This window comes from Nyctereutes procyonoides, unplaced genomic scaffold (assembly GCF_905146905.1).
Source record: "Nyctereutes procyonoides isolate TBG_1078 unplaced genomic scaffold, NYPRO_anot_genome, whole genome shotgun sequence".
NCBI classification, from domain to species: Eukaryota; Metazoa; Chordata; class Mammalia; order Carnivora; family Canidae; genus Nyctereutes; species Nyctereutes procyonoides.
In genome coordinates, this window is record NW_026575126.1 from 37,906,576 (window position 1) to 37,928,491 (window position 21,916).

General features: G+C 67.0%; 1 protein-coding gene across 6 annotated transcripts in view; it reads right to left on the minus strand.

Moving 5' to 3' along the window:
• Positions 1 to 809: 809 nt before the first annotated feature.
• Positions 810 to 21,916, minus strand: part of LMF1 (lipase maturation factor 1) — a 57,835-nt gene continuing 36,728 nt past the window's right edge. For 2 of the 6 annotated variants that reach the window (XM_055339821.1, XM_055339826.1), the window contains exons 3-11: positions 20,013 to 20,078; positions 13,418 to 13,585; positions 7,669 to 7,782; positions 6,020 to 6,142; positions 4,416 to 4,599; positions 4,040 to 4,193; positions 3,672 to 3,855; positions 2,732 to 2,844; positions 810 to 2,320 (exon numbers count right to left, since the gene is read on the minus strand). In XM_055339821.1, the coding sequence (XP_055195796.1) occupies positions 2,140 to 2,320; positions 2,732 to 2,844; positions 3,672 to 3,855; positions 4,040 to 4,193; positions 4,416 to 4,599; positions 6,020 to 6,142; positions 7,669 to 7,782; positions 13,418 to 13,585; positions 20,013 to 20,078 (1,287 nt within the window). In that variant the 3' untranslated portion in view covers positions 810 to 2,139. The remainder of the gene's footprint in view (positions 2,321 to 2,731; positions 2,845 to 3,671; positions 3,856 to 4,039; positions 4,194 to 4,415; positions 4,600 to 6,019; positions 6,143 to 7,668; positions 7,783 to 13,417; positions 13,586 to 20,012; positions 20,079 to 21,916) is intronic. The other 4 variants (XM_055339822.1, XM_055339823.1, XM_055339824.1 and 1 more) reach the window with 4 other exon arrangements.

The following is a 21,916-nucleotide window of genomic DNA, read 5'->3' on the forward strand; positions in this document are numbered from 1 at the left end:
GGAAAACCCAGTGTCGGTGCTTTGAGATTGACAAGGAGAGAAGAAAGAAAAGCCCAGAGTAAGCATCAGGAATGGAAAGAGCCATTGCCCCAGAGACGGGGAGAGTTCTGGAAGTTACGGGAACATGCGGTGGAGGGCGGGAGTAGTCCCACCTGCGCCACTTGTAGCAACCTGTAACATTCCTGAATTCCTGAATTCACCCCTGGGACTATGGGGCACAGGGCCGTCCCGGGGGCCCCAGGGGGAGGGGGGCACAGCAGCTGCCCTGCGGGTCTCTGATCTGAGTGAGGACCCTCTCAGCAAACGAGAAGATGCCCATGCCCCACGGTCCAGCCAAGGCTGGCACATGTGGGCTGTGCCCCCGCCGTTGGGTTCAGGAGCTGAGGGCAGCATTGCCACCATGTCGACTTAAGCCTGACCCGCCTGGCTTCTGCCACAGGTTTCTGGCCGCCTGGGAGGACCTCACCCAGCAGCCCCTGCTCCCCAGGGAGAGGACTCGGTGGGGCAGAGCGAGGAGGGGTGAATGGCCCCGGCCGCCTGGACACAGCCATGCAGCGTCCCCAGCCCCAGAGGGCCGCGGGAGGGGGGCTGACATCCTGTATCCCTGCATCCCCAGCTCCTGAAGTGTCTCCCGTGTCAAACAGGAAACGGCAGGTGCCGAGAGAGGGCAGTGGCGGGCAGGGCAGATGTGGAGTTCGGGCCCTTCTTCAGGAGGCGTTTCACGCAGGCCTGTGTTGGTGCTGCGGGCCCTGAGGGGGTGTGGGCTTGTGGGTGTCGGCGCAGCAGGTGCCGGAGGGGGGACATGGTGACCCCGGCGTGTGCTCGGTGAGGCAGGGGAGCCACAGAGGGCTTTGGGTGGAGGAGGGATGCAGTCTCAGGAGGCCGCGGGCCTCGGGGTTGGCTCTGAAGCTGTCTGCAGACTCGTGGGTGGAGGCTGTGGGAGGAGATCTGGGGGGGTCTTCGGTCAGAGGGCCCAGTGCCTGGACCTGGGGTCCCCTGAAGTGTCCCCATGTGCCCCAAGGCCTGAGCATTGTGTGGCTCTCAAGGATCGTGGGGGGCCTGGGGGGCACAGCTGGCCCAGGGAGGAGCCACCGGGCAGGGGTTCTGGGTACAGCAGGAGGGGTGGCAGGGCCCTGCTGTGGTCCTGGGGGGTGGCACCCAAGCCAAGGCACCGGCTTCTTCGGTCCTCGGGGCCCCCACCCGTTGGCAGGACTCCTAGGACAGCCCCCAGGGCAGGGCTGCCCAGGGCACAGCAGGCCGGTGGTCAACTCCATGCGGCTGCCGCGGGCAGACTTGCTGGCTCCAGGCTCTGCTCTGAGGCCGGGTCTGTGCTGACAGACACAGGGAGCCTGTTTGCCTGCGAGCAGGAACACGGCCCCTCTGTCGGCACCTGGACCGCTGGCCCCACACAGACCCGCACTGTGCCCACCTCGTTCCCGCCGGGACCCTCCCTGCTGCAGCCCGGCCCTCTGGACGGTGTGGGGGGAGGGAGGGGGTGCCTGCTGCTGCCCGGCTGAGAAGGGGGGACTGTCCAGGGCCGGGGGGGGGCTGTGCCACCCAGTGCTTGGCTGTTGCTTCAGCAGAGAGACCTCTCCCTGGGCGGGAGTTGTTTGCTCCCCACGAAGGTCAGGCGGTAGGGCCCTGGGGCCACCCCAGCTCACAGGGCAGAGGCCTCCAGGCAAGGGTAGTTAGCTTCACTCGTGCCCGCGGGGCCTCGGAATGGCCGCTGTGGGCACCCCGGCCCTGGCTGTGCCCCGGGGTTTGAGGCTGGGGGGGCCGGGGCCGCAGAGCAGGGGAGGAGCCCTGCCCAGGCAGGAACAAAGGGCTTCTGTGCCCGCTTCTGGGCGCCGGGCCTCGGGGCGGCATGAAGGTCCTGAGGCGGCTGCGGGCAGGGAGGAGGGCGGGGCCCGCCCGACGTGGGGGCACCAGCAGGGACTGGCAGCTTCCTCGTAGCCGTGCCAGGCACACAGGTCTTTAGCTGCCCCTGGTGCCTGGGGCTGCCTGGAGAGGCCAGGAGAGTTGCTCCCAGGGACCCGCCGCCCCCCAGGGCGCTTCCAGGACAGTGGGCGGCGCTGCCCGGCGCACGAGACTCCACTCACGCGGCCAGGCCGGGCTTTATTCGTCGGTGCCCGGGCGGCTCTAGTCCACATCCACGGCCGGGTGCGGCCACTCCCGGGAGCGGAAGTAGTCCTCCAGGTCCCGGAGGCTGACGGGGGGGAAGTAGGGGCCGATCCTCTTCCGGAGCCACCACTTGCCTGCGGCGGCGTGTGAGCTCCCAGGGCGGCTGAACTTGTACCTGTAGTGCTCTCCCCGCAGCCACCTGCAAGGGAGACCCCTCGTCGGGCGGCCCGCCCTCTGCCTGTCGAGCTGCCGCTCCTCAGAGGGTGACGCTGCCCGGGGAAGCCCCGGCCCCATCGCTGCCACGGCTGCCACGGGGACTGTGGGGGCTCCGGGGACGCTTGGGAAAGGGCCAGAGACTCGGCTCTACAGCCCGAAGGCAGCAAAGGGCACGCTTGGCCTTCTGGAGGCCCCTCCCCTCGGTGCAGGCCAGCAGGGCGCAAGAGAGGGGCTGGTCCAGAGCCTGGGGACCTTACCCCCGGGCACGTTTGCAGTGGCTCCGAGCAGGGCCCAGGGTGCCCCGGCCCCCGGCGCAGGTACCTGATCCGTCCAGGCCCTGAAAGGCCCCCGAGGCAGCAGTGGGCAGGGGTCCCGTCCAAGAGGCAAGTCCTACCTGGGGGGCGCCCTGCCCTCGAAAGGGTTGATGGCCAGTAGGGACAGAGCTGAGGCATCGTTGGCCAAGAGCTTGCCTGCCAGGTGGATGATCCACTCGTTGTGCTCGTAGGTCTGGGGGTGAGAGGAGGGGTGCAGGCTCTAGGCGCGCAGCCCAGTGCTAGGGGCCCCAGGATGAGCCCCCGCCTGGCCCTGGAGCTCTGGCTCCCTCCTGGTCACGCAGGTGCGGTCGGGGCCAGCCTCTCCCAAATGCTGGGCCCACACTCCCTGCCTGCTCCCGCCCATCAGCCCGCTGTCTAGACAGTTCATCTGGGGGCCGGGCTCCCAGGGCACCGTGCTGTTCCCGTGTGGGGACATGCTGGCCTCTCGGTGCTGTCGCCTGCCAGCCCTGGGGGCTTGTGGGAGGCATGGTCTTCCTGAGGCTGTGTCTCTCCAGGCAGGTGGGGCAGTGACAGCCTGAGCAGGTGAGCGGGAGGACGAGGGGCCCCCAGGCCTGCTCTGGCACAAGCACGCGCCTGCGGACGTCCACAGTCCTGCTGTTGGCCACGCCGGTCCTGTCACTGCTGGAAGGGCTCGGGGAGCTGCAGACCCTGCTACGAGGGTGTCCGGCAGTGTGGGGGTCCCACCTGTGGGCCCATGGCCGTCCAGATGCAGAGGCAGAGAACACAAAGGGGAACACCCAGGAGGGAGACATGGCCCGGGGGTTGGGTTCCGTCCTGTGCGCTGTGCCCCGCCTGCCGCTCTGGGGTGCGGTGCCGGAGGTGAAGATCCCCCGCCAGTGCCCTGACACTGGCCCCACCTTCCTCTCCCAGGTCAGCCAGGCCTGGGGAGGGCACGGGAGGCAGTGACCTCATGCCCACCAGCCGGGCCGCGGGCGTCCCCGCCGAGGGCACTGCGGTCTCGGGAGCACAGCGGGAGGGGTGGGGCAGGGGAGGCCCCACCTGGAAGGCCGCGAACCACATGAGCCAGTCCAGGCGGTAGTGGTAGGGGGAGATGAGGCACGGCCGCTGCCCTGGGTCGCCCGGCTTGCACTTAAACTCGTAGTCCTCCCACACGGCATCGGGTGAGCTGGCGTTGGGGGCGGCCGTGCCCTGTAGGATGACCTCCGTTCGCTCCTTGGTGATGCTGTGGGGAGACCAAGGCAGGGAGCTGCAGGCACATGAAGGCGGCCGCTGTGCGTCCACACCCTGGCTTCCTTGCTGAGCGGATCACGGTAAGGGGCTGCCCCGGAGGCGGGGGTGGCTCTCCCTCAGGGCCTGGGGTCCCACATGCACACAGCAGACAGGGCGAGGGCAGGCTGCCCCTGTACCTTCCAAAGGCGCCGTACGTGTTGACGATCCTCAGAGGATTGAAGGAGGTGTTCATGATCTGGGTGGGACTCAGCAGGTTGAGGACCACGGGGACACTGAGCCAGGCCACCAGGGCAGCCAGCGCCAGGTGCACTGCCCGCCGTACCATGCAGCCTGGCAGGGGCAGAGGGGGGCGGTGGGGTGAGCTGCGTGCTCAGGCCTGGACCCTCGGCAGGGATGACCCCCTGGGGTTCACAGGAGCCCAGGGAGGGGCCCCGCCCACAGCCCTTGTTTCCAGGCCAGAACTCGCTAATGGGTGGGCGGTCCTGGTCCTGGGGAGAAGAGACTTCTGTCCCCGCCTGTGGTGTCCACTCACCGCCTGTGGTGTCCACTCACCGTATCTCAGGGGGGTTGGGGCCCCTCGGGCAGCCTCCTCCTGCATCTTCAGGACTCGGTACTTCAGGCCACCAGACCCAGAGGGAAACAAGAACCCCAGAGTTGCATCATCGAAACAGGCCACGCTGGGCACCATGGTCAGCCAGTTGAGGAAGCTCAGGTTCCCGCTGATGATAAGGATCACCTGCAGGGGATGGAGCAGGGCCTGAGCCCAGGCCGATGGAGCCCGGGCACCCCCCCTCGGCCCCCCACGGCAGACTGTGGAGCCTGGAGTTGAGCCCTTAGAGCAGCACGCGCAGTGCCCCGGCCGACTGTTGGCACCGAGGGCCAGGCCCCTGTCCACCGCAGGCTGCATGCCCGTGTCCCCGCCGGCGGGCCCCAAGGGTGTCCACCCCTCAGCTGATCTTGAGGCGGGTTCTTGCTCGAGCCTGGAGTGGGACCTATGGACACCCGGGTTCTGGCCTCTGAGGCTGCTCCCTGCCTGCCCACAGGGCTGTGAGCTGGCGGGCTGTGCCGCTGTGCTCCGCTGACCGTCACCGGGTTCGGGTGTGGGCAGCCCTGGGGAACCGTGCTCGAGGCGGTGGTGGCGGGAGGAGGACGAGGCTCTGCTGCCCGGGTCTGGCTGGCCTGTCTTCCACAGCTCGCACCCCAGACCCGTCCACCGTGACCACACAGGAGGCCGGCCTCCCGCACTCTGGGCACCGGGAGGTGGGGCTGCACAGGGTCTGGGGCGACACAGGGCCTGGGAGTCCAGATGGGCCTGCCCGTGTCCCGGTTCCACTGGGCTTGTCTACGGACTTGGCACCAGCTGGACGGTGGCAGTTCTCCCGTAAGGCTCGCTCCTGAAAGCGACTTAGCGTCTTGGTCGTAAGACTGGAGTCACAAAGCCTCAGAGCGGGTGGGGTGCCGACAGCTTGGGGGTCTCCTGCGCCCCCCACCCATTTTCCCGCGAGCTGTCGGCCGTCAGGGGCTGCGTCCTGGAGCTGCCGCCAGCCAGGCCTTTGGGGAACTTTGTCCGGGCAGCTGCACGTCTTGTAAGGTACTACAGTGACTTAAAAATGACGTCTTTGGCCTGATTATGCCCCGGCCGTTGGGTGCTGGAGGGGGAGCAGAGGGGAGGCCACGGCGCCCAGGCCCTGTGCAGGCACCGGCTCCGATGCAGCCGGCCCAGTGAGCGTGGGGCGGAGGCCCCCATGAGGCGAGACGCCCTGGGGTGCAGCTCCTGGGGGATCGGGTGCCACGGGGCGGCAGGGACTCGGGAGCTTGGCGGGAGTGGGCAGGCGGCCTGCAGTCCTGGCAAATCTGCCGCCTTTCTCGTCAGGTTTTGTTGAAACAAACAATAAGATACATGCCGCCCCCCCCCCCCCCCCAGCTTACAGTTCAGTGGCTTTTGACAAATGTTGACCTTCGTGCAAATCACCATAAAGCCCATAAGGTTCCACCCTAGACAGTCCCCTTGGTGCCTGTGACCTGTGGATGGACCTCTGCCGCCCGACACCCTGCCTGTTCCCAAACGTGGTGGGCATGGAGCTCCGGCGCCTGGGGTCTCCAGCCTGGGGTTCCGTGAGCCAGCGCGCAGGTGTCCACGGCCGCACATCACCTGCCTGTGCGTGTGCCTGCGGGACGCTGCAGCGGTCTTGGTGCGCCTCGAGGGAGCCCTGCCAGCGGGTCCTCGGGTGCCTGCTGGGCCCGGCCACCCTTTCACACCCACGGGTTCCTTGCATTGTCTGTAGAGGGAGAAACGTGCTTTTCACGAAGTTATAAGTTACCGATTTTTAAGAGCTTCGCCCTGGTGCTGTGTGTCCTGAGACATTTGCACACCCGGGGTTCGGGGATGTTAGTGTCAGTGTCAGTCTGGTGTTACGTTCTGTGGAGGCGCTGCCTGAGTGGGAGTGGGGCTGAGGGCCCTTCCTCATGCGGCCTCCGCTGTGGGGCAGTAGCCGGCCCTGCCTGTGCCCAGGAGCGGCCCCAGGGGCGGCCCGGGGAGGCGGCTCCCGATGGTGCGGGAGTTGAAGCAGTTCCGGCGTTCACCCGCTGTTGTGTGTGGCCGCAGGGGAAGTGGAGGCCGCGGTGGGACCGGTGAGCTGGGCCGCGGCTGCAGGAGGAACTTTGAGAAAAAGTTTGAGAAAATCGCCCCAGAGGCGAGAGGAGCTGGAGTGCCTGTGCGCTTGTCACCAAATGACGTACCTCGCAACAGGCCTGACCCTCAGGAGCCGGCAGAGCAGGCGGCCTCCTGCTTGGCGACAGGCAGGTGTGGCAGCGGCCTGCCTGCGGGGTGTCGGAGTCTAACCGGCTGGCGCCCCGGCTCCCCCTTGGCCCTGGACGGCCCGACGACGCCGGGAGCTGGTCGGCCTCAGTTCTGTGCGCAGGCAACACAGCTGAGGCCCAGCCCCTTCACTCCCGAATTTTCATTACAGCTGGGTCCTGATCCTGGGAATCGGGAGGAATGCGAGGTCGCAGACGCCAACCTAATGAGGGTCCGGCAAGAGGAGCTGTGCTTTCGATGGCTCGTGTCAGTTTTATGGATTACGATGGCATTTTACGAGGTGTGACGTGAGATGCGTGGATTCATGGCTCTCCCAGGATTAATCTGGAAAACTAGTGTGCTTGGTCCTGAGCCCTCAATAGTGACTTCTCATTCTTCAGTGTTTGCAACGCCCCAGCCTCCCTGAGGGGCCCCGGGCTGTGGTTGGTCCCGGCTGGCAGGCTGCTCTGGGCATGCCGGGCTCTGCCCCGGAGGCTGCTGCACGCTGCGTCCCTGGCCCTCCTCCTCCACTGGCGGGGGCAGCCGCTGTCTCCCAGCGGCCCCGCTGCGCTGCTCGGCCCGTCTCTCCCACTGTGTCCCTGAAGCTTGGCTCAGCCGCCGTCTCCCAGGAGTCCAGGCCATCGGGCGGCTCTGTACCTCCTGATGACAGTGTGGCGCCGACTGGTGCTCCGTCGGGACCCCTTTCAGGACAAGCTGCTGCGCCGAGGGGCCGGGGGTCTTGCTGCAGCTCCCTCACTGCTCTGTAGCCCGACTGTAGCTGAGCCAGGGACCCTGCGCCCTTCCCCACAGCCCCCAGCGGGGTGCTTTCCTGAAGTCTGTTCTCAGTGCTGGGCCCACCCAGGCTGCCGGCTGCAGCACCCGCGTCGGCCCACGACGGCTGTGTCGGGGCCCACCCTCACCCCGACCGTCGTGCTGCTGGAAGAGCCAGCAGGGGCGCAGCCGGGGGCCAGCCTCTCCAGGTGTAACGAGCCCGACCTGTGCACGTACCGGGACACGGTGTCGCCCCTGGCTCCTCGCTGACACCCCCGCGGAAACCCAGGCCTGAAGCCGCTCCTCTGGAAGGACGCTCGCTGGCCGAGAACGTTCATTCTTTACGTCCTCCTTGGGGCGGGGCGGGGGGGGCAGCACAGTAAGAGGCACACCAGGCAAAGGTGGTTTGGTATTGTAGCGACGCACTGGTGCTTCGGAAGGCGGGCTTGAGGGAGGGGTGACAGACAGCAGTGCCAGGGGCTTCCCAAGCGACAGTACGGGAACTGCCCGGGGGAGGGGGCCCGGTAGGGCAGGAGGCTCACAGGGCTCCGGGGGTCTCTCGTATCCCGGGATGAATCAAGGGAGATGGCCTCAGCATTTCTACTGGAAGATGGAAAAGGCAGGGAAGCTGGTCTGCGGAGCCTGGAAGGCACGGATGTGGGGGGCAGGGCAGTCACATGGTTTCTGTGCAGGAGGAGGGGCCTGGCTCGGCCCTGGGAACTGAGCGCAGCCAGTGGCCTGGCGTCAGCCCACATGCCAGGCCTTCCCGAGTTCCATCTGCAAACACCTGGCAGGGAGGCCGGGACAGAGGCGGGCCCCAGATACCCCATCCAGGGGGTCCCATCTGCCTCCCTGGAACACGCCGGTCACACACTCGGCACCTTCCTTCCACTTCCACCGAATGGAGCCTGGCTGGTGAACTTGGGGGTTTGTCAAGACTCCGCCGCGGACCAGGGCTCCTTCATTCCCACAAAGCTGGGAAAGGCCATGGCTGTGCTGCAGGATCACTCAGTGACCCTGGGGACACTGTGCACGCAGAGTGCCGGCTTCTCAAGGCTGAAGGGCCCGACAGGAGGAAGCAGCACTGCAGCTAGACGGGGGGCAGACCCAGGCCAGCCCCTGCTCTCCCCGGAGGCATTCAGCAGCCCTCAGCCCAGGAAGCACCCCTGGGAGGGCAGCGCTTCGATGCCGGGGAGGTCGAGGCGGTTGGCTGGTGCTGCGCTAGGGAGGAAGCGTGTAGGCCGTAGCTGCGGGGTTGGCCTGGGTGCCCTCAAGTCTGCTGGCCACTGGGTCACGGGCCCTGGAAGCTCCCACAGGGTGGGGGTGGAGACCCAGGCGGAGGCCCCGAGGGACCCTCAAGTAGCTGAGCTGCTCGGCAGGGTGAGGGACACAGCTTCCAGACCCTCCCAGCAGCCCACGGGGCCGGTGTCCTGTCAAGATTTGCAGACAAGCAAGCCACAGCTGGAAGGGAGAAGGCTCATAGGAACAGAGTCAGGTATAGGAGAAAACTTGAAAGTACTAGATAAGGACATTAGGATAACTGCTGTGAATAAAATCCGGCATCTACAAGAAGATGTCATCGTAAACAAGAGAAATAAGAAAACTTTAACCACATGCACGTGCAGAGTTGGAAGAGGTCGCGTACGACATGGAGCAGTTGCCGCACTGACTTTGGACGTGACTCCGTAACAGCAAAGTCCACACGAGTGAGGGAGTGGAGCCCTAAGTGCTTTCTGAACCGATGCGCAGACCGAAGCTGGATGGGGTGCGGGATGCCTGAGGGCCCGCGTGCGTCCCAGAAGGGGGGTGGTGGCAGACAAAACAGGACACGCAACCCGATCACAGCAGCCTACGAAAACCCCACCAGGCGCACCAACCGACTGCACAACCGGTGGGAAAGAAGAACCACAGGCAGGTGGAGGACAGTCACTGGGCAAGCAGGGACGAGCCCCGGGGTCTCCCGCAGGGGCCCAGCGCACTCTTGGCTGAGAGGAGAACATCGCCGGCCCCAACACGTGCTGGAGAAAATGTCCCTGAAGGTGGTGGTCGAGGGAAGGACAGCAGTCCCTGGGGGGACAGGTCTGTTCCCAGGCGCCCACTCCGGAAGGCACATCTGCTCGTGAATAATCTGTTTTTAAAGATCTGTATTTATGAGAGCGAGAACAGTGCATGCGCAAGCAGGGGGGCACGGGTTTCGGGCTGGAGCCCGGGGATGCGGGGGTGCACACTTGGAGCCCTCATCAGGCGCAATGGCTGTGTCCCACTGGCCCCCTCCCCCATCCATCTGGATGGTAGTTATTTATTAAGAAAAAGGGAATTTGGTGCGGAATGCCTGGCCCCAGCGCGCTGAGGGGATGCTGTCTTGTCATTACTGTGCTGCTGTGGCCTCTCCTGAAGGGGGCCAAGCGCGTGGTCTCTGTCTTCACGGCCGTGGAGCGTGACTGGCCTGCGGGGCACCGTGCGGGCTGCCCGAGACCACACTTGGGAGGGGGTGTGTGGGTGGTGCCTGGGGCCCGCGTGATGCCACGGACCCCACAGAGGAGGGGACGGGCTTCCAGAACTCCGGAGCTGAGCTCGCAGTGCCCGAGGCCACAGACACACGTGCCTGTGGGCAACTCACCCCGGGCAGTGATCCTGGGCCCCCCCGCTGGCATGTGGCTCAGGGGCTGGGGGGGGGGCGGCTCAGGGGCTGCTGTGGTGGCGGCCCTCACCGTGACCTGGTGCTAAGCGGCCGACATCGGAGTGGCTCTGGGACCTAGGACCAGTCTGCACCGATGCTGCGCCACTCGCCTGGCGATACCCGCCCCCACCCTGGGACGGCCGTCCGGCCACTGCCCCTCCAGCTCTATCCCCTAGGCTCCGTGCTTGGCCTCAGGGTGGGGGCGGCCCCGGCCTGGCAGTGCCGCTCCCCGAAGGCTCTCACGGGCGCCTCTTCCCGTACACAGCACACCCGTGGCCTCGCAGGACCTTCAGGACAGCTGTGTAAATGGAGTGTAGGAGAACACGAGCGTGTGCACATCCTCAACCCTCTCCCGAAGGAATGGACGAAAACAAACAGATCCAGAGGTTTCCCTTGAGGTGCTGGGTGCACAGGTGTTCCCACGCTGCAGTGCTCCCAGAGTGGCCCACCCACCACACAGCTGCTGGCCCCTGGGGAGCCAAGCTCCTGCCACAACACTGCCCTGCAGCCCCTGCGCCCGAGACCCTCCACGTCCTGGGAGGGGGCTCTCCTGCCCTGCGTTGGGCACGGCGTGGCCCCCGTGGGAACACTGAGCCCTCGGGGGACGAAAGGCAAGTGGGTGGGCGGGGCTTCTGGAGTACCGTCCAGAAGGCTGTGAGTGGGCACGGTCCCCCTGTGGCCGACCGTCCCCGGCCGTGTTCCCCACCACCCACCGCCACCCACCCCGGCAGCAGGGCCCAGGCTGGCTCAGGACCTGGCCACGTGGCGGGAGCCTCCCTGTGCAGTGGACACTGGTGCCCGGATGGGGCTCAGACTTGCTGCAGAGCGGTCCAGTCAGCCGGTGCGCCCTGGAGCAGGAGCACGCGCACGAGAGCCGGCCCGGCAGTCAGGTCAGTGCCTCTCATCCCCCTTTCCAGGAGCTGAGCTTGTTACGTCTGCTCCAGCAGCACAGACTTCTTCACTGATTCAGGTGACCAGACAGTTTGCTTCTAGTTAGCACTTGTCAGAGCCGAGCTTTGGGTTTTGGGGAGAAAAAGCCCTCGGTGGGAAATGATCCCCAGAGCCAGGCAGACGTATAGTCTGGAGACGGTCCCAGGTGGGCCGCAGCCTGAGGGGCAGCCAGGGCACGGGCTAACACCCTGCATACCCAAGCGCGCTGCTCGGTCACCGTAGCGACCACGAGCCGAGTGGACCCGCGTTCCTGGCCCGGCTGTGCAGGGTCCTCGGGGGTGCCTTGGAAGGAATCGGGACGGTCGAGGAGGGTCCAGCCTGAGGTGGTGCCCGCGCTACTGACGCTGTCGGGGCTGCCTCCTGGTGGCTTGGGCTGGGGGTGCGGGGCGGGTATGGCGCCCAGCACTCTGCCCACCCCCCCAGGGTGTTCGGAGCAGCGAAGGGGACTCTGACAGTTCCACGGACACACGTCATTGTACCTCTGCCCAAGCCCGGAGGACACAATGTCGGGTGATGGTGAAGAAACCGTACGTCACCTGATGAGGAAGTGTCCACCTGGACTCATTAGTTGTAAGCGATACGTCCCGTGGATGCAAAAGTTCACCACGTGGGGACCCTCTACACCCTGTACTCAGTTTTCCTATAAATCTAAAACTGTCCTAAAAAAGACTATTAAACAGAACAGCTAAAGCATCGGAGGAGCAGGAGCACGCATTCCCCCGCAAGAAACCCTGTGTGCAACCGATGAAGCAGGAGAGGAAAGGGGGTGGTGAGAACAGCTAAAAGGAACAAAAGAAAACGCAAAGCTAGGGAAGTAAGCCCAAAATGGCACTTGAGTCGTGTGCCCCGCCGCCGTGACACGTGGCCCTGTGCCCGGGAAAACCTTTGCTGCTAAGGCAGCCTCGGGAGCAGTGGGAACCCGGCTTCGACACCACTGGGGCCTCCTGCCCTTGCCATGCCCGGCGGGGTGGAAGCTCCCCCACTGATAGCCACGCAGACGCGACCCACGCTGGCAGGTTCATCCCAGGGACCACAGGGACCACAGGGAGTACGCGGTGCAGCAGGCAGTCGCGTGACCGAGGGCGTGGCCGTGGCTCAGCAGGTCAACGCCTTACGGGAGCCCACGTGCTTTCTCGGGCAGGCCGCAGGAAGCCATTTAACTGCGTCACTCACCCCTCAACACTCAACGTACCCAGAGCAGCTGGGGGCAGACAGGCTTGACGGGGTGGCCGCCAACAAACCAACCTGGGCTGCGGGATGTGCATGCTGCAGGAGCCCGGGCACCACCAGGGGCAGACCGGCGGCCGTGAACGTCCACAGAAATGGTGCCCGGCCTGGATCCAGCCCGTGTATGAAACCCCCTCCTGCGCGCACCACCCGGCCACTGCAGGGGTGACCTCTGTGGTCTCGGCCTGGGGACAGTCCATGAAGGCGGGGCCCTTCCCATTGGATCCCACACTGCGCCCCCCGCCGGCAGGCCGTCAACCCCCGCAGCAGCCGACACCACGGCCACGAACACGACAGCACGGTGGGCGAGGAGGCAAGGCAAGAGGGGCTCGCAGGCTGCAGGGTCAGGCCATGCTGGCCTGGGACACGGGCCTCCAGCACACGTACCCGCGGCGGGCTCCCGTCTAATGACACAAACCTAGAAATGCCCCCGGATGCCTGTTGATAGAGTGAGAGAGGAGCCAGCCATAGGGCGTGTGCGTGGAACACGGTCACGGAGGGGGCGTGGCCCAAGCGGAGCGGCCCCACCCCGCCCTGACTGCTCCGTGGACATGGGCTCTGCGGCAACACAGCGGCCCGGCTGCCGGGGAACTGGCTGCAAGGTGCGCGGGCGCCTCGGCCTGAAGGTGTGGGGCTCGCGCTCAGCACATGCTCGCAGTGCAGTTCTCACTGGCGCGCCGCCCCCGTGACCACCCGGACGATGTGGGGAGTTCAAACCCTGACAGTGTTTCTTGGGACCCGAGAAGTAGACCCCGAAGTTCAGGGAAGGGAGAGGCCAGAGATGGTAGCGGCCTGGAGGAGCAGGTGGGGGAGCCTCTGACCCCGGGAGCAGGCCTGGTTCCAGGGACCAAAGCGCTTCCGGTGCAGGACGGGGGCCGATGGTGGCTGCGCACCCCGAGCTGAGCCTCGGGCGGTTGTCCATGCAGAACCACCCCCGCCAGCCCCTTCCTCAGAGACCCGACTCGCCGCAGCTGGACAACTGACACATGAGGAAAGCCCTAGAACCCACCTTGGGGGCTTGCCTGGCGGAAGCGGGGAGGAGCGTGCCCTGGGCCACCCTGTCCTCCCAGCAGACTCTCATCTCGGGGACGCAGGTACAGGGGCGACTCTCAGTTGGCGCGGGCTCACCTGGAACAGGATCTGTAAGGCCCCATGCAGGACGCACATCCGCCGGCCCAGGAAGATGAAGAAGGGCACCACGAGCTCCACGAAGTGGTTGCCGAGTGTCTCCCCACGATGAACCCACCACGGCGACTGGTGCAGGAAGTAGGCCACGGGGTTGGGCACCGGCTGCGTCTGGGGGACAGGAGAAGGCCCGTGAGCCTGGCCGTCCCCCGAGAGCAGGGGGTTTCTGGGGAAGGGGATGTTGGGGAGCATCCCAGCTGGGGGAAGCCAGCCCCGGGGTGGGGAGGGTGGTGCAACCGAGGGTCCCAGATTCCCGGGGTGCACGCTCCTGCCCCTGCCGGGTCTCCTGTGATCCTACACTGACCCCTGGGGACACCCTGAACGTCCTGGGGACCGATGAGCTCGGGTCTGTCCTGGGCAAAGGGATGGCCACGCATTGGGAGGTTTCCGCTGGAAGGCTGGTGGGAGCTGGGGCTCCAGGCCTGTGTGTGTTCCTGGGCGTGTCCCCTGTGCAGGACTCAGCCGTGGAGTTGGCCGCCCTAGGGCCCAGCTGACAGGCCCTGTCCCTCCGATCGCAGGGGCCCCGACCCCCCGGCTCCCCCACCTGGAGGGGAGCGCCCCAGCCCCGCTGCAGCTCCACGGAGTCTACACTGCTGTGGGGGGCGCCCAGCATGGCCCCACCCCCACCCACTGCAAGGCAGGCCCGAGTGGGGAGCCCAGCCCGGGGAGGGGCCTCGCTGCTTTTCTCGCTGCTGTGGGGTCTGAACACAAGCCTCCTCCCGAAGACTCCAACCGCAGTGCGGTCCCCTGCTCCCCAGCATGGCCCGGGTGCTCCCCCCGACAAGGAGGTGCCTGCGCTGCTGTCGTGAGGCAGGGTGGGGACCACTGGTCCAAGCACACGGAGCCTGATGCGGCCGTGCAGGGTGGCGGGAGCGGGTAACGGCACAGGAGTCACGCACAGCACAGCCCATGGCTGACCGTGCGCCCGCTGCCCCGTCAGGACTGGAGGTGGCTCTAGGCGGGACGGCTGCTGCGGAAGGGCCACTGTCCCGGGCAGGAGAGTCCCCGGCCACATCTCACTGGGACGGTTTCTGACCCACAGTAAAGTCACACTAGCAAAGAACATCCCCGGATGCTGCGCTTCATGCCCGTCCTTCCTCTTCCTCCAACGGGAGAGACCAGCGCGTGGCGACCACCGGGGGTGGGGACCCTGGTGACCAGCGGCCTGACCCAGTGTGCTCAGTGAAAGACGCCCCTGGGCCGTGTTGCTTGCAGCCCCCACGATCTCCAGCCGCTCATCTGTCCCGTGTCCCTCCTGGGGGTCCGGGGCACGCGGCCCCACCGGGGCGCCCGCAGAGGTGATGGGCACTGTCCTGGGGGGTGGCGGCCAGCCCTGCCCTGTGCCTTGAGCCTGTGACCTAACCGGCCTCCTACGTTCCAGCGGCCGCTGACGGATGTCACCCGAAGCTGTCCTTCCTTGTCGCTGTGTGTTCACTTGGCGCCACCACAAGGTCACGGAGTCCTCTAGCCCGTGCGTCTGCTCGTGGGCACAACGCTCGGAGTCTTCACCCCCCATAGCACTTCTAGGGGCTCCCCTACCTCCTGACACCGAGGATGCTCCAGGGTCACATGAGCCTCTTCCCACTGCGGCGCGGGGTGCACGTTTCTCTGAGCTCTGGTCCCTGCAGTGGGAGGAAGCCAGCCTGGACCCGAGGGTCACTGTCTCAGGGTCCCTCAGGGGCGGAACACGGCGTGACTGCGGGTCAGCCACCCTGCGCACACGCCAGCCTCGCTCACGGGGCTCTGTGTGCCCCTGGGTTCTGAGCAGCTTCCGCAGCACCAGGTGGCAGGTGGCTGGCTGCTCCCAGTCTGCTGCACTGAGTCCCCCAGCTGGGGTGCCCTGGGTTGGAGCTGTGGCTGCCACTCGGTGGACCAGATGCGCGACGGCAGACACGTGGGCGGAGTGCAGTGCGGGTCCCCGTGGCGCGGCCCACCACTGTCCCAGGGGTCCCCCAGAAGGCAGCCCCCGTCCTACAGCCTGGAGAGTGGGCTGGCCTGAGCGGCCGGCATGCACTGAGATCTTGGTGCTAGCTGCGTGGACGAGGCTCCTGCTGGGCATGGGGGTGTGTCAGGGCTGCCTCACTCACGGCCGCGTGGGTGACGGGAGCGGACACGAGGGCACAGATAAGGACGCGGCGAGAGGATGGGTTTCTCTGGCCTTTGGCGCGGCTGCTCCTCCAGACATCAGTGCCCAGCGGGGGTCACCTGCTCCCCTGGGACTGCGGGTCCCAGCGACGGCCGTCCACCGTCCAGGACTTTGCAGGACGGGCAGGTCCTGCTACTGGACAGCGACTCGCGGTGCTCGCTTGGAGCTGTGGGAGGGAAGCCAAGCTCCTGCCTGGATCCAGCTCCTGTGTCCTTCCTGCTTCCTGCCCAGGAAGCAGGCGTGGGCCCTGGGCTGCACGTGTCTGTGACCTCCGCAACCTCCGCCACTGGCGCCTGGGGCAGGGCTGCCCCCCAGCCGGGGCCTCTTCTCTGGGAGCCTCATCCCTGGGATGAGGAGGCATGGAAGGGACCCGGCATGCAGTGCAGCTGATGCCACCTCCAGGTCTCGCCGCGGGAGCCTGGACGTAAGAGCTGCGACGGCCATGGCTTGGGGCTGAGGACACCAGGGTTTTGGGGAGAAGAAGAGAACCCTAATTTGTAATCTGTGTGGGACAGCTGCGGCCTGCCTTCGCTCACGTGCAAGACGCCGGAGACCTCAGTGGAAGACCCCAGCTGACCGCCAGGGAGCAGCTGGGTGACCGTGGGGGGCCCGGCCAGAGTCCTGGGGTGACGGGCTGTGCCCTCTGCACAGACACGGCCTCGCCGCACCCAGAAGCGAGGGCAGAGGCCTGGTGACTGGCACTCGCCGCCTCCCGTGATGTGCAGGCCTTGGAAGGATGGCCCCACTCGCCAAGGGATTCGCTCCTCCGCACGGCTGGGGGCGGTCCCGAGCCTGGGACAGAGTTTTATTTCTATTTGCGCTGAAGCTGGAAAAAAACACCGGGTCATAAAGCCTGGCTGTAAACCCTGGAAGTGGCGCCTGGAACATCGCACCCCGTAAAGCAGGGAAGGAGCGGCCGGTGCCGCCTCTGGCAGGATGCGCGGCCACGCGCACCATTGCTGCAGCTGCCTGGGGAGTGGGCCCGAGCCTCCCATGCTGGTTCCCCAAAGAGGAGGCGCTTTGAGAACAGACAAACATGAGGAAAACCCGGACGGTGATAAAACCAGTCTCGGGACTGGGGACAGCAGCGTCCCTTCGTGGTGCTTCCAACACCCTGCCTTCCAGGCCTCGGGGACAAGTCTGAGGAGATAGAAATGGCTTTTTCAGCCTTTCCCCACCTCAGCGACTGTAAATTATGTGTTGGAGGTTTTAGCGAGAGGGAACACACGTAGTTCTTGTCTGAAGAACAAGTTCCTGAGCACCGTCTAGCTGCACGTGGAGGGCCAGCGCCTGCCTGCCTTGAAGCCCGGGGGACAGGTCCCCAGAGAAGCCGCTGGGAACGTGCCCCAGATGCCGTCTCCCTCTGGTGTCGGGGGGTTCTTCGCCTGCACGCTGGGGCTGTTGGCAGGCGTCCTGGGACGCGGGCATCTGCCTGCTGGCGGCCCCCTGATGGCCGGGAAGGGGGGACACCGGTCGGGTGAGGGGCTCGGGGTAAGTGGGGCAACTGGCGGCTGGTCTCCCCTGGGCCCTGGGCGGGTGTCGGGGCTGAAGGCTCCGTCCCGGGGGAGGCCAGGCACACACAGCGGCCGTGGTGCCCATCTTGGGGGCTCGGGCCCCCTGATGGCTGCCTGCCCCCTCCCCACCCAGACGACGGGGATGGAGAAAGAAGGGGGGCTGTGAGGGCGGTGGTGCCTGGCCGTGGGGAGGGGTGCATCCGGGGGTGGCCGGGCTAGCACTGCACATTGGCACGGCTGCGGACCAAGAGCCCGCTGGCGGCAAATCCCACAAGAGACGTGCGGAACGCTGCTGGGTGGAGCCAGGTCTGCAGGAGGGGCAGCCCTGGAGCTGGGAGGACGGGGGTGGGGGGCAGGGGGAGGGCAGCGGCGCGGGCCCGGCACGCCTGCGAGGGTCCTCACTCGGAGGGGAGCCGTGACACCCGAAGGACGCCCACCCCCCGGCCTAGAATTCCTGCTAAGAAAAGGAAACTGCTAAGAAGCCGGGAGAAGTAAGAGTCGTAACATTGAAGGAGCCCAGGAGGGGGCAGCGACCCAGGAGGGGGATGGGGGGCAGGGGCCAGGAGGGGGCAGGAACCAGGAGGGGGCAGGGGCCGGGCAGGGGCAGGGGAGACAAGACCAAGCCAAAGAGCACAAGAGACAGGCAGCCAAACGGGGTCTGGGACCACGTTGGAGCGCCCGCGGCAGGTGCTCGCGTCATACCAGCACGGGGCCAGGCTTAGGGGCGCCCGGGGGGCTCCATCACTGAAGTGTCTGCCTCCGGCTCAGGTGGTGATCTCGGGGTCCTGGGGTGGAGCCCCGTGTCGGGCTCCCCGCTCTGCTGCAGGCCCCCGTCGCCCTCTGCCCCCCCACCGTGTGTGCTCACTGATAAAATGTTTAAAAGAAGAGGCAGCATTTGTTAGACTGGATCCGGCAGCAAGACCCGAGTGCTCGCTGCCTGCGACACACGCCCCTCATGCGAGGGTGCACGGGGCCGGGTAGGGCGGGAGATGCGCCCGCCGACGCTGGAATGGCTCTGTGGGCGTCACACGGGCAGACCTCAGGGCGACCAGGACCGGGGACGGGAGACCTCACGGGGGCCGACGGCCCGCCCTGTGGCACAGCGACCTGGGAACGTCACTGCCGCCCTGGACGGTGGCAGGGCCTTCCTGAAGCAGCCCTTGCGCTCGGTGGCCCAGGTAACGGGCAGCAGCAAGTGAGCGCCAAGGGCCAGGTGCTTGCGGACCCTGCCTCACGGGCAGCCCGAGGGGAGACGGGAGCACACCAGTGACGAGGTTCTTGCCCCACGCACGGCCCCGGCCTGGGAGGTCTGCTACGGCATCTGGACTCTGAGGCAGACCCTGCGGACGCCCACCGAGCAGGACACAGTCCCTTCCGGGGCACCCCGGGCCGCGGACGTCACAGGGGATGGGGGGGGGGTCCTGAGCCCCGGGAGCTGCACGTGGGACCTGCCAGACGGCCAGCGCCCCTTGCAGCACGTGCATGTTGGCCACTCGGGAGCAGAAGAGACACGTTTGGTCCCCAGGGGCTGTGAAGGGCACAAGTGCGCATCCTGCCGAACGTGTGGCTTGCGTGGGAATGAGCCTGGCGCGGACGCTGCCGCTGGCCCTGCAGATGTGTGCGGAGCCCACGGGTCCCGTCAGCTGCGTTCACCTGCCTCTGCTGAGCGCCCGGCAGCGAGGCGACCCTGGGGCCACCTCGGGGTTTCACTGTTGACCTGGGGTCACATGCAGAGCGCAGGAACTCGGGGATGAGTGCCCCGCTACCGCCTTCTGAGGGGTGACCAGCTCTGCCGTGGCTGCTCAGGGCCACCTTGAGACCCACGGGGACCGTGGCTCAGCCTGCACGTGCCGTGGTCACCGGCCCCTCCCTTGTCCCCATATGGCACTGCCCCAGCCCCTCTTCTGCGCCGACCCACCGGGTCCGTCGACAGCCGCATCTGGGTGAAGCTGGGGCACAGACAGGGCGACAGGGGTGAGGGTGTCCCGGGAGGCCCTGCTGCCGGGGTCACAGCCGTCGGGCAGCGCGCGAGGCCCAGCTGGAGGCCCCCGTCCACTGCTCATGCTCTGCCCCGGCGGGTCCCTCCTCTGAGGCTCCTGCCAGCGGTGCCACCACTGTGGGGGACACAGGCCGCGTGGCCCCAATCCGTGCTCCCAGCCCCGCCCCCGCCCCCCCCTCACCCCAAGCCGGTTTATGGGGCGGGTGGGAGTGAGGTCCACTGAGGGGACGCTTCTCCTTTCCAGGGTCTGGATGGTTCCATTCCTCCAAGGACCTGATGTGGGCCCCACGGCAGCCCCGTGCTCGCGCCCTGGATCCCACGTGGTCAGTGAACCATTGGCAGTCCGAGCACACCGAGTCCAGGGGCCTGGGGCGCTCCCACCAGCCTCACAGGCGGCTGCCCCCCCCCACTCCCAGGACACGGTCACACGTCCACATCCACCCAAACTGCAGGAAGCCGGCGCCCAACTCAAACCCTCTCCCCTGGCACTGTGTGGGCCCACCTGGCGCCCCCGCGGGCCGAGGCCCCGAGGACGCCCCTGCTCGAGCCCTGGCGGCCAGGCTGCTGCCCGCGGGCGGCTGCGTGGCCAGTGGAAGGAGCTCAGGGGGGCCCGGGAGGGCCACTTGGCTGAGCCCTGGGGCCCCGCAGTCCCTTCGCTCTCTGGCACCTTTCAGGGAATCGGCTACAGGCCCGAGGGAGGGACTCCCGGGCCCTTGGGCAGGAAGGGAGGGCAGTCGGTGCGACTCCACATCTCAGGTGTGACGTCCCCGCCGGGGCGGGCGCCCAGATGACATGTCTGCCCCTGCTCGGCCTGAAGAGCCCAGGAGCTCTGTGCGCAGCCCCAGCCCCACCGCTCGGCCCGGGTGCCACGCAGCTCACCTCGTAGTGGAAGTCCATGCAGGTGAGGTCCCGCCAGCACTGGTCTCCCCGGATCTTGATCAGGCCCTGCCGAGGCAAGACACACAGGCGGGCCGTGAGCCGCCGGAGCAGCAGCCGTCCCGGGGGGTGCCAGCCGGGGGGACCCGGGGAAGCCTCGGGGGCCACGGCGTCTCCTGCCTGACACACAGCAGTGCTAAGGCGTCAGCGCAGCTGTAGTGGTGCCACGTTCAGGGCCCGACAGCTGAGCCAGAACCCACAGGCCCGGGAAGCCCGGGTTTCCTGAGCAGCCTGGCTGCGCCGCCCCCGCGGGCCCTGGGGTTCCGCCCCGAGTCCTCCCTGCGGGACGTGGTCGGCTTCTGTGATGCGGGCTCTGCAGCTCTGGGCCGCGCCCACCCCCCCCCCGCGCCCCCCAGTCCCAGTCGGCAGGGGAGGCGCCGCCTTGGTTGGGGTGGCGGGCGTGAGGAAGGGACCGGGCGCAGAGGCCGCCACTGGGGGAAGAGTGGACCGCGGATGCCCCGCAACGGAGCCAGACTCTAGACACCAGTCACGAGGGGTGGGGACGGGCCGGTGGAGGCGGCGCTGCCCTGGGCTCCAGGGAGCCGCCTCCATGTGACCACGTGCTTTGATCAGAATGTGGAGCCGTCGCGGCAGTGTCGAGTGGCGTGTGTGCTTGCGTGACTGGGGTCGCGGCCCCGCTGGCTGACCGTAAAACCTTCACTCGGGGCAGGACCTTGGGTGGTGAGGCTCTGCGCTGGGACGGGACGGTCCCGGTCCGCAGGCCTCTGTGGCCGTCCACGCAGCAGTCGGGGCGTGGGATGCGGAGCCCACCAATGCGTCGTGCACGAGTGGGTGCGGGGGCACTTCTGGTTCGGTGGGTCCCGTGGACACAGCAGCCCTCAGACGACATGGACAAGGAGTGACAGTCCCAGCGACGCGGGCAGCCCGAGGCCCCCACGGGCCGAGGGAAGATGCTCCCGCCGTGCAGATGTGTCCCGGGGGCTCCTAGGGCTCCGCTGCCCCGAGCCCCGACCCTCTGACGGGGTCGCCGTCTCAGCGCCAGCTCTGGGATCGTGCACCCGCCGTGCCCCCCGGCCACCCCCACCCCGGCACCCGGTGTCTTGGGGCGTGCACACCCCAACGCAGAGCCACGCCCCAGGCACCTGGCCAGTGCAGCTTGAAGAGCGGAGGCCCATCTTTCTGGAAAGTGGCTGCGGTCGCAGCAGTGCCAGCCCCAGGCGCCTTGGCGGCCCCCTGCACCCGTGGCCCAGAGCCGGGGAGCAGGCCAGCCGGGAGCGCAGCCCCGTCACGCGACAGCCCCATGAGCACGGCCTGCTCCCCACACCCTGCAGAATCCGGATGGGGCTCTTCAGAGACGCTCACCAGGCAGAGGAGAAAAAAAACAAAATAATTAAAATGTCATTCAAGTTCTAAGCTGATACGAGACACTGAAAGATCTGAGACGTTCTTCCGGGAGCGGAGAGTAATTATATTCCTCCCTCCTGACTCGTCCCCATAGTGCACATGTCACATCTTCCACGGATTCCTCCTTCCTGAGTGAGCGTCAAAGGAACAAAGACTCCTGCCAGCCTCTTCAGCCCCCAATTAATTCTGAAGAAAACGGCTCAGACCCGAAGGGCCCGGGACCCGCAGCCACCCACCGCTGCCCTCGGGATGCCAGGGGTGCATGGCCGCTCCGTGCCCAGCTGTGCTCGGCCGCTCCATGCCCAGTGGTCCTCGCGGGGGCACCCACCCATGGAGCACCCCCTCCTGCGCGACCTGGCGCCCGCGGATAGCGCCGCTCCATCTCCAACAGCCTGGGAGGCCTCCGTGACCCCAGGCGGGGCACACTTGCGAGGTCCCCGGCGTGGAGGGTGTGCCGCTCCCCCCGTGGGCAGGCCTGCGGT